General features: G+C 48.6%; 2 protein-coding genes across 5 annotated transcripts in view; one reads left to right on the top strand and one right to left on the bottom strand.

Annotated features, from left to right (window-relative positions):
* The window catches only part of TP53I11 (tumor protein p53 inducible protein 11), a 168,790-nt gene that overhangs the window by 20,366 nt on the left and 136,900 nt on the right, over positions 1-11,524 (top strand). The window lies entirely within an intron of this gene.
* PRDM11 (PR/SET domain 11) overlaps positions 2,058-11,524 on the bottom strand; it is a 46,424-nt gene continuing 36,957 nt past the window's right edge. For all 4 annotated transcript variants that reach the window (XM_068684719.1, XM_068684718.1, XM_068684720.1 and 1 more), the window contains one exon: positions 2,058-10,933. In XM_068684719.1, the coding sequence (XP_068540820.1) occupies positions 8,769-10,933 (2,165 nt within the window). In that variant the 3' untranslated portion in view covers positions 2,058-8,768. The remainder of the gene's footprint in view (positions 10,934-11,524) is intronic.

Raw genomic sequence — 11,524 nt, 5'->3', positions numbered from 1 at the left:
GCATCTGTTCCCCTGTGCCCACTGCTGTGTGCTGCCGTGGGGCTGGACCCTGTTTCCCCTACAAGCCTCCTGTTTCCAGGAAGGGACAGCACGTTTGTTTTTTGGCTAAATTAAGTTTTGAGTGCCAGCTGCTAACAACAGCCATCTCTGTGGAGCACGGCCAAGACACCAGCAGAGCTGGGGAAGAGCATGCCAGGCGTTAATGCTATGACAACCATCACCGAGGAATTTTTCAATTTCCTTTTCGCTCGTATTGACATGGGAATCAGTGGTCCTAAAAATGAAGGGCACCTTTAGCCCTAGACCAGATAAATTCGTGCAAGCTTCCCTTCCTTACATTGACTCAGATCGTGTACTTTGCTTGAAGGAATCTTGCTTTTAAGTCCTCAATCTGCAGTTATCAGCAAGGAGGCCGATCACTGCCAACAGCAGCAGTCAAGTGTCCGCAGCACAAAACCACTTCTAGGAAATTAATTACAAATCAGCAATGAATTTTACATGCTGCTCTTACTCTTCACACATGGTTGATCTGCTGAAAGTGAAGCATCACCCTGCCTGGTGTGCTATCAATTGACTAGCAAAGACAAAACCCCAGGGACAGGGTTTCCACTGCTGGCTGCCAAGTGCCCAGCAAACCCCAACCCCATGGAGCTGGAGCTAAGCCCTGGCCGCTGGCAGGGTTTAGCTGGGCTTATTTACTGCTCAGAAACAAACGAGTTTAATCAGTGCAGTGAAAGCTGCCAGAAAATGGCAAATCATTTGTAATACTTGGATTGTTCCGTGTCTTCAAGGAAGTCACTAAGAAAAACCTTTCCTAAGTGAACACTAATTTTTGGCTATTTTCACTTCAGTCTGGAAATTGCCTCTCGCTTCTAGTCCCTACGGCTGTCATTGTCTTTGGCTAAAACTGGGGACACTGAGTTCTGAAACCGATGTACAGCTACTCACTGGCAGTCATTTGTGCTCCTGAGTGCGTTTTCCCCCTAGGCCCAGCTCTCCCATCAGCTACAGCCTGTGAGCCCTCTAAGCCCTAACCTCCTTCAAGGCCAGAATTTGTACTCATGTTTCCTTCCATCCAGGACTAGCAAAGTGCTCAGCACCAGTGAGACACAGCAAGTCAACAGGTCAAAGCCCAGGACTGTGAGGATTTATATTCCTATGGATTCCCTAAGGGGGAACAACCCCCTTTCTAAACCATACACATCCATTGTATTAAGTTTGCTAACAGTTAAATAACTTGCCTACCTCATGTAACACTAGTTGATTCACTGGTATCCATTTCCAGGATTAACTGGAAAACTCAAGATTCACCCATACCCAGTTAAATTAAACAGCCAGTCCTGTTTACAACAGTTTTCACGTCTCAGTACTGAGGCTCAGCAATATTATCTGTACCAACCCTCTCAGTTGTAGTTCTGCATACAGTATCCCTCCTCCTGTGTTTTCTGGTTCTCTCCCACTGACATACAGACACATTTACATTTGAGAGAGTAACTGTTTGAGCTGGAAGGGCCTTGCCCGCCTACGTTTCTGTCTACCAGATGTTGGCAGCCTGTGCTAGGGCTGGCGTGCAAAACTGAACCAAAGCAAAGGAAGGATGGGCCCCGTTGCACCTTCCTGGGGGGCTCAGTCCCCAGCAGCTACCAGGCTGAGCTGGCAAGGGGAGGAGATTATACTTCAAGCTTTAACAGCTGTTAATTCAGGAAACACAACTCACAGTGCTCATCCATGGACGCTCCTGCTTGCCCTTTGTAAAATGATGTAGCTCCCTCCCAGGAGGTGGTGGACCTGCTCACTGAGCAGCTGGCAGGAGCATTTTGTGGGATTTTTGCAATTACAAACAGCATGTTTGGGAATGGGTCACCTAAGAGGGAGAGCTACCACTAGCTCAGGAGGCTGCAGCTTACCCTGCTGGATGAATGATCACTGGACCCGTGCCTTACACTCACCATCCACCAAAATGGGCTGGGGATAAGGGGGTGCATCTGTTTGGATGCCCTTGTTTTGGGAAAATCACGTTAACAATAACAATAGAAAGCATTAGCAACCCGACTTGATAAATTTAAATGTTTTTTTTATTAACAATCATTTTACATTACAAGGATAATATGACAAAAGGAAGGTTCTCGTGTACATACTATGATATATCAACATAGCTCTATTCGTATCCAGTGTCCTAGGTCCTTTCACACAGGTACTATAAAGCATAGTCTGTAAAGTAATAACATTTTAATGTTCTCCAAAAGAGTGATATTAACATATTAATACATATGTAGTAATAGACTTCTAGATATTTTTCTCTCATTGTGTGTGTGTGTGTGTGTGTGGTGGGTGGGTGGGTGTGAGATAGCTTGAAACAGTTCAGCAGGGCTGTGCTTGGGTGGGGGTACGGAGAGGTTTGGGACAAAACCTTCTGTTTTCTGGAAGTAAGAACGAGAAATGCATCTCGCCAGCAGTCGGGTGAGCCCGTGAGGACGCCACGACTGGCAGAAAGCTCTGCAGCCCTCCCGTAGCATCCAGGACATTACAGCATTATGAGACGCGGTTCCCCCACCTGGCCCAACGAGCTTATTCAACGTGAGGTGCAGTGCATCAGAGTCCGTGGCCCGGCGGCAGCGTGCCCGCTGGCCGAGCCTGCATGAGTGTCAGTGGCATCCGGAGGAGGGGGCCGGGAGCGAGGAAACCCTCTCTGAGGTTGGTGAGGAGCGGGGCCGGGAGCTGCCCGCTGCGGGCTGAGGTGGATTACCAGTTGTGTGGAGGCGAGAGGCCTTGTTATGGCGGGGGGGGGGGGATGTGGAGTTTGGGGGGAGCTTGCACAGCGCCGGCTCGTGCGATACCAGTGTAAGCCAACTGTCGGGATTATCGCCCACCCTCCTCCCAGCAGAAGGTGAAAATGGAAACAACCGAGCGTGCGGTGAGGTGGCCACCAGGCCCAGCCAGGCCTCTGCTCGTGGCCTGTCACCGCCAGACCCACTGCTGGGCCCGTGCCGACAGCTGCTGCCTGAGGAGAGAGGCACGGGGGCAGGTGGAGGAGCTGAACCACGGGAGCCACTGCCTGGACCCACCCCAAGTCCCAGCACAGATATGCTGGGCACGTAAGCACAGGTCTGTTTGTGCGGCAAGCCCTTCTTGCTTGCCACTCTGGCTCCATAGAGCGTCCCTGCCAGCTCTGACCGTGTGACCGTCCCTCAACTCACAACGCATCGGCTCTCCTTGCTTTATTCCAGCTACATCGCTGATCACCGACTGACTGATAACCTGTGCAAACGCGCTCTCTTGCCCCGTGCTGTGCTAGCGACAGCAGGTGGGAAAAGTAGAGCCATGCTTTTGCGGCACGGGTACGCTCAGTTGCCAACCACATCCATGCAGAGACAGAAAAGTGCATACGAGGGTGGGGTACACGTCTGTCCAAGTGTGAGCACACAGGACCTTCACCAAAGGCTTACTCAGAAGAAAAGGACACTCGAGTGTGCTCCCACACCATGACATTCCTGTGTTACACAAACCTTATTGAGCACTTGGTGAACATGCCAGCAAGGAGCCCCCTTGCCCTAACCACAGCAAAGCCCCTCTCTGTAGAGTGCTATATGTGTAAATGTAGGCCTCAGTGTATGGCTAAAACTGTCCCAAAGTCCAAAGTCTTCAGTGTTACATGCCTTGTGCCAGAACACAGGGCCAGCCTTACACAAGGGTGGTTGATTCTATCTCTATATTATATCTTTATATCTATCGAAAACATAGAAATATATAAATATATAGGATTTTATTTATAGATATATAAGCATGTGATTTTTATCTTTTGTACGGTGTGTATATGTACTGGGATGTGCGTATATACAATATATAGACTGTATGCATATGTACTGTATACATACACTAGCTTACATGCACACACATCATACATGTCTCCAAGGGAGACAGGAATTGCATAGGCATTACTGCATTGAATACAATGGCTGGGGGAGCAACGTACCATTTCTCTGCTTTTAAGACCTCTTTCGACAGGGCTGAGAGGGGAATCTGCAAAAGCAGAGCATGTTGCTGCTTATTTGCAAGCCGGCTGTTTAAGGTGTTTTACCCATCGGTCAAACAGCAATACAAATGAGATAAAAAGGAAAGGGGACACCGAAGACCCTGCGGGCCACCTGGTTGAGTTTGTGCTGTGAGAAAGAAATAGACGGAGCCTGAATCACGTCTGAGGATTCCTATCAGCAAAAGCGCAACTGGCACGGGGGACATTGCTGGGGTCAGCGCAAACCCCAGCATGGACAACACACCGGGACCCTGCCCACTGCCTCTCCTCCCCATGGCTCCCGCGCGCTGCTGCTGGTATGGGAAGAGCTTTGGTCTCTTGTTCCGTGAGGATTATCCCTGCTGAGTTCGGTCTCGTGGCCAGAGGGCCCTGGATCCCGCAGCCACGGGTGAGCCCTGCAGAAGGATGTGCTTAAGGGGTTCTGCTTCACAGCAGGTGATAAGAGTCAAGGAGCTTGAGCAAAAATTGGCAACCAAAAAGCCCATGGGCTAGAAGTCCAAACCCTGGGGGTCTGAAGAGGTGCGTGTTATTCACAGTCAGATGCCCTAGCTAGGAAGGGGAGGGGAGGAGAAGATAAAGAGCTCATCTGAGAAAAACAAAACCCTCCTCTCTGCTGCTGCGGCCGCTCAAGATGCTGTGAGCAATATGCTCAAAACAACCTTCCCCTTGGGTCAGGGCAGCGGGAAGGGCACTGATTAAAGCCGGTGCACGGCGACCTCCCAGCCAAGGTGGCCTCTCTCTGCCCTGCACCGTGACCTCCCTACCACTGCCACTGCCCGGCCTCGCATCCCCTCGAGCCGGCTGCTTGCATTTGCAAACAGGGCACAGAAAGGCACCTGCTCTCAGGAAAGGCTGGCCAGGCAGGGTGCCGAAAAGCCAAGGGCGCTTTGCATTGTTATTCCTCTCCCCCCCCCCAGTCTTGCTCGTGCGGGCAGTCACGTTTCCATCCACAGGACTATCCATGTGAGTAACAGCTACAGATCTGAGATAGGTGGATAAACCTGGAGGGAAAACTTGCAAAGCACCTGCGTTTGTCTAGTACAAAGGCTGGGTTTATTTTCTCATGTGGGGGTGATGGGGAGTTCTTTGTGTTGCGGCTGCTGCACCGAGTGCTCATTTCCCCCCCATGACCAATGCAAGGGGTCTCTGACCTTTCCCGCTCATGGGTATCAGCAATATCCAGTCCTGGGGAATTGTTCTTCCCACAGACCCTGCTCACGGACACACGCAAAGTTATTTGCAAAAGAAACAAACGCTTTCCCTTTTTCAGCTGGCTGCCTGGAGAAAAAGCCACCCGCTGCACGTTTCACTTTGCCGCTGGGAATAAGAGCACCCAGTGAAAGATGTCGCTGATGAAAGTGGGATTTGCAAATGAACCAAAAGGAAGGAGTGGCAAATTACAGGAATCATTTCTGAACAAGTCTCTGGCAGCTTTTACCTTGCCAACCAAGGCAAGGTACCATTTTTTTCCCCAGTGGCAAAAAAAGCAAAGAGGTTTGGAGTGGAGGCTGCATGCAGGCATTTTAGGCGGCTCAGCACAAGCACTGGGGAATTGTTCCTGTTTACAGAGGTGCCTGGAGCCTGTTCCCAAGTGTCTCTTCCCTCACGTAGGCTTCCGTGAAAAAAAGCCCCATGCCAAGGAGTTTTCAGTGCTGCAAACAGTAAGGCAGGTGATTTTTTTTTCTCCCCCACAAAGAGGTATGGAGTTGAGCAAAGGAAAATTAAAAAAGAGGAGGAGGGAAACTGTCTTGCTGGCCTCTCTTACAGCAGCTCACAGCAAGTATATATATATTTTTGTTATTTTTGCTCCTGCTGCCACACTTCCCTAGACATCTGTGCACACCTTGAGCAGGAAGACTCTCCCACATCTGCCTGTCTCCAACATCTAAGTTTACCTCGCCCATCTCCAGGTCAGGGACCCACCGAGCAGCAATTCTTCTACAGGGCCTCTCTTTTTGCTTTTACCACCTCCTCAAATTCTAATTAAGGAGGAGACCTGCCATCTCCCTGGAAGGAAACAGATCCGTCAGCTTTACGGCAGCACCATGAGCAAAAACCAACTGCTGGGTCTGGAGGGCCACAAACAGCTCGTGTACAGAGATCCCTATTTTGTGGTCACACAAAGAGCTGCCTTGAGTCTGTACCATGCCGGAGGGCTTCCGGCTTAACTCTTACGCCTTTAGGCAAATGGATCAATTTGATCACATCATTTACTGGGAAAGGCAGGGAAAAAAAATGCAAGAACAGTTTAGGCAAATGAAACAATTTTCTGCTTGCTAGGCGCTGTGTATTGATGCCCTGGCACCACTACAGAGCGATGCCCCAACCTAGCCCGCAACGTGCCAGAAGGCAGCGGGGAGAAGTGTCCGTGCCCACCCACTGTTCGGAGGCACACGGGGGGCCCCGGCGCATTTGCTCCCCCCCATCCGAACGAGCCCGCGGCAGGCCACACGTCATCTGAGGTACGGTATGAGGGAAAGGGAGTAAGTGCTACGGACTGCAGCCCGCCCGCCTGGCCATCCCGCGGCATGTGCGGGAGCTGCTCTGCCCCTCTCAAACCACACCGGGGCCGAGTCGGGGCAGAGGAGGCAAGGGTTGGCCACGGCAAGAGCTCCAGCCAGGCTCCACCTCTCCTCCTCGCCATGGGGATAGAGGGAAAGCATTTCCAAAGCTCGGACAAAAACACCAGCCTGGCTGTGTCCGTGGGTCAGAGAGCTGAGCCGGTAGGCAGTGGCTTGGTTGCCCACCGACATTAACCGTGCCGGTCTGCTGAGGGCGAACGGGTTAGTGGGAGGTGAGTGAGATCTAGGTAGAGGTGTGTGTTTTCCTGGGGAAGACAGTGTGTGAACCCTGGCAGTGAAAGTGACTCCGAGAGAGATCGGTTCCAAACATGCTACATCTCCATTGAAAACAAACGAAAAAAGTTTAAAAAATAAAATAATATTATATATATATATATATTTATATAAATGAAAAGCTATCAACTAGCAGCAACGGTTCTAGAGATATCTTAGCACCAAGACCAAGGGCAGGGGGGTAACAGGAGAAAGGAAAGGTTCAGTGTTGCTGATACCACCATCATGTTTCCAAACAACACAGCTTGGCACAAAGCTCATCCCTCTGGGAAGTGAGAACCTGTCAGCTCGGAGACCTTCTGGACAACAGGTTCTCACTCCCATGATGGTCTGGTCAGGTTGGTGCTGTCCATGCCACATCAGCGGGGCAAGGCACTAGCATCTGTGGAGTTTTTGCACCTTTTTTGTTTCTTTTTTTTTTTTTTTTTTTTTTTTTTTTTTTGCTTTTCTAACCTGAAGTGATATTTTTGTGAAAGCGTGGAGCTCGTTTACTTTACAACAATAAAACAAAGAAGAACCCCAAGCCCACAGAACAATCTCTTTTGTGATAGAAGGTGCAAGTCCCCCATTCACATTTCGGCTGGACTCCGCATCCCTTCAAGAAAGGAAGAAATGTTTCACAGGAAGAAGTAGAGCATCCCTTCTTCCTGCTGTCATCAGTCTGCTGTGCTGTGGAACATGTTACCTTGGTCACAAGAGAATACGTGAACCTTTATAGGACATCATCACATGATTATAATCCAAGATAATCTTGCATTGATAGCCCCTGCTACCAAACTGCAGCAGGTTTTTCTTTCAGTCATTCCAAACAAAAACAAAACAAAACAAAACAAACAAAAAACCCCACAACAATCTAGGATTATAAAGACATAGTATAAATAATGTAAATTAGAATATAATTTTTTAAGCCTTTGAATCTCTGCCCAGAGATGGCTCTTGACTCATTGGCTGTCTAGCTTCCACAGCAGCCCTGGTTTTGAATGAATAGTTGTATATATATATATATATATATTTATTTCCTACAATATAAAAATATAAATGCAAAAATTTCCCCCTGCCTTCTCTATTTTGCTATTTTATAGTCTGCACATGACATCATGTTATAATATATGTATGATAGACTGGTACTATGGTTATCATAAAAGGAGCTGAAAGCCAAGTATTACTCTACAGCCCAAAAGTAGGGAGAACTGAGAAAGGGGCATCACAGTTTAGTGGAGGCATGTGTTTCTGAAAAAAAAAACAAACAAAAACCCAGCCCCAGCCCTTCCCTCCACCCAGTAACCTCTGTGAGTGCGAGAAGCTCCCACTCGAACAGAGAGCACCAGGTGGAGCTGGGCAGCCAGGGACAACACGAACGCACAGGATGCTCTGTCGGAAATCAGAAATCTGACGGTCGTCAACAAAAGGCTCAAATGGCTCAATAACTGGACTGAACAACGAAAAGAGAGGCAGAGATTAAAACTGAGGAAAACAACAACAACAACAACGACACAAAAATCAACCCAACAAACCAACAACACACATACAAAGGAAACCGCCGGGAGAAGGAGGCTGACAAAGACCCGTCATCTAGCTTATAGATTGTTAGGTTTGAACATGTAGAGTATGGCCCCAGCACATGCTTCTAAAGAATGAAATGTTGCCACCTACACTGCAGCTGCCATGGTTGGAGACACCAGTAAATTTCTAAACATTGTCTCAATCTTTAAAATTCTGCTTAGCTTCTATCAGACGCACATCGTCTTAACTTTTAAATTTTCAGTGTGGGTTTTTCCTTAATATATATAATATATATATATATTTTATATAATATATCAAAGTTTAGAGTATAGATTAAAAAAATTATTCAACAGCTTTCTGATCTGAGGCATTCCTTTCTAAATATCGGGGTAAAACTCAGAGCCATGGTCCATGCTCTGCAACATCGGCTTCTGATCGAGGGACGACATCCTGCTCAGCATCTCAGCTGACAGTGCGTAACTATTGCCCGACTTTTCCTCGAACCAACTATCTAGCGCCCGTTTGCAATCGAAGTTGGCAATGGGCGGCCCGTTAACGGCAATCGTCAGCAAATCACTGAGCTGCTCCAGTGTGAGCCGAGAGCGGTTGTTTTTGCGCACTCTCTGCAGGGCGTTGCGCCCCTTCTCACAGCAGGCCGATGAGGTGGGAAGGACTTTGAGGATCTGAACTATTTTATTTAGGAGGGGGAATCTCTGTTTGTATTTACAAATGTGACTGAGTAAGTCTTTAAAACCATTTTTGGTATAATAATCCACCTTGAGTTCTCGCCACTCCATCAGCAAGCTCCCTCGGGTGTCCATCCCCTCTCTGCAAACCTCTCTGGAAAATGATGGGACCGTCTCCAGGTGTTCAAATATTTGTACCATATCCTCCTTCCCATAGCTCATGAGCTCATCAGTGCTTCTGGGCCAAGCTGCAAGGTCAAATACCTGACAGGCTTTCACAAATGTCCGGCTACGGGAATCGAACCTTTGGGCTAGGATCACCTGGGTCTTCTGGCAGATCTTTTCTCTGATTGACTGGAATTTGGCTTCAGCCACCCGTAGGTTTTTCACAGCAATGCCATTAAAGCTTTCACGGAAGTTTTCCTCAAATTCCTGCAGGTACTCCCCAGGCGAGTCTGCTAGCCGACTGATCTCCTGGATAGCCTCCTCTATTTTATCGTCCACCTGCGACACAAGAAGGTACTCCCCTTGGAAGACATAGGCAAGGCGTGAAAGCACAGCAATCACATCCAGCAGGAAGTAGATGAGTTTAATCGACTGGTAGTCCATTAGGAACTGGAGGAGGGCCAAGGCAATCGCGGAAGCATCTGCCCTCTGGGTCTGGCCGCTGACGTCTTTGAGATGGGCCACGACCTCAAGGTAATCCTTGATGAGAGCGTTGAGCACATTCTGCTCCCCAATGATCCACTTCACTGCTCGAATGTCCCCCAAGAACTCAGTCTCCTCGCACAGAGTGGCAGCAGTGACCCTCAACTCGCACATCAGTCGGGGAGAGTAACGATAGAAACTGAGCAGCTGCTTCAGATTGTTTTCCAGCTCCTCCAGGCACGGCAGTTCTTTCCCACTGATTGCATCCAAAATCTCCAAATGAGGTCTGTGTACCATAAAGGGCAGGCAGAGAAGCCACGGCAAGGTCTTTCTGATTGTCATGAACAAGTTAGCTCTCAGGCTGGCAGTAATGTTAGCACCATCGACTCCCAAGCCAATAGTTGGCTTCTCATCCTGCAGTCGGATTCCCAGGCTGGAAAAGGCCCTGTCTAATGCTTGGAGGTAACTGTCTGTTGTAGAAAAACCCAGTTCTTGAAGAGACAGGAATTCGGTTGCCGGAGGCCCATCACTGCTTGTGTACTGTACATAAACCGCAACTGTGTCGGCAAGCACGTCATCGCTCTGCCCATCCAGAATGATGCTGAGGAAAGGAGACTGTCGGATGCGCTCGACCAGGTCCTCTCGAAGAGCCCGGGCGATATGGTGGATTAAGATTTGGCAGTCTCCCTCATTCATGTATTGATCCACCACCTTGAGTTCACACTTTCTCAGTAGTTCTGCCAGAGGCCTGAAGTCATAGTAGGGCCTGCCCTCCAGAGCCAAGTGGTAGGCCGTGTTGAAGAGCAGGGTCATATTTCGGCACATCTCTTCTGTCTTCTCTGGGTGCATTCTGAGCTTGTAAAGCTGCAGGCACTTCTTGTGGAGGTTGCTCTGGCTGTGAAGCTTTATTGTGTGTATCTTGAACTGCTTCGAGCCAATGATGAAGGCTGAAGTCCGAGAGGATTGCACTGTGTACTGCCTACAGACGTGGCACCACATTTCATTCAATGTCGGGGAGTACCGCAGGAACCAAAACTTTTTAAGCCACTCTTGCTTGAACCGCCGTATCCTCCGGCCCGTTGCAGAAGACATCTTGGAAGGCTCGTCTGTAGCAGCAATCATGTCATTGGAAACTGATTCATCAGCAGAATCCACCTCTTGATCATCATCCTCCATGATGGTGGGAACAGAGATGATGCTTTCTGAAGCTGGAAAAAAAAAAAAAAGAAAAGGAGGAAAAAATAAGGTATTTAACAAGACTTTGAGCAACAGAAGCATACTATTTGTGACAGTAGAGCACTGCCTGATGAGCTGGACATACCCTGCCCACAGTACACTATGGGTACAATTTGAATTACATCTTAGAAGGAAAAATAAATCAACGTTTCTGCATATGAACTTTGTCTCCAACATGCCACAAAGGACAGCAAGAAATGACAGTACATCCTGGCTACTTGCACAATACATGATATGACCCAAATATTCCTTTGGTGAAGGCTCCTGGCTGCTCAATAGCATGCTCCTGTTAGAAATGAAATACCTTCAGAAAGGGGCACATGTTTTGTGGTAAGGCAGTGGAGAAAACAGAGAGTGCCTTCCAGTGAAGGCACAGCCTTCCTGACACAGCCAGGCACACACTATTTCATACACAAAGAGCGCAAACTTCAGTGTTGCCACTGAGTCATTCGGACTTTCAAGCAATGCTTCTTGGTAGCATGTAAGGTACTGGGGAGGGGCTTGCGCTGAAAGAGAATGCATCAAAAATACAGCAAACAAACTGTCTGCAATGGAATGTCTCT

Source organism: Anas acuta, chromosome 5, assembly GCF_963932015.1.
Source record: "Anas acuta chromosome 5, bAnaAcu1.1, whole genome shotgun sequence".
Taxonomy (NCBI): domain Eukaryota; kingdom Metazoa; phylum Chordata; class Aves; order Anseriformes; family Anatidae; genus Anas; species Anas acuta.
The sequence above is the reverse complement of the archived record's forward strand: the minus strand, read 5'-3'. Positions and strand labels throughout refer to the sequence as shown.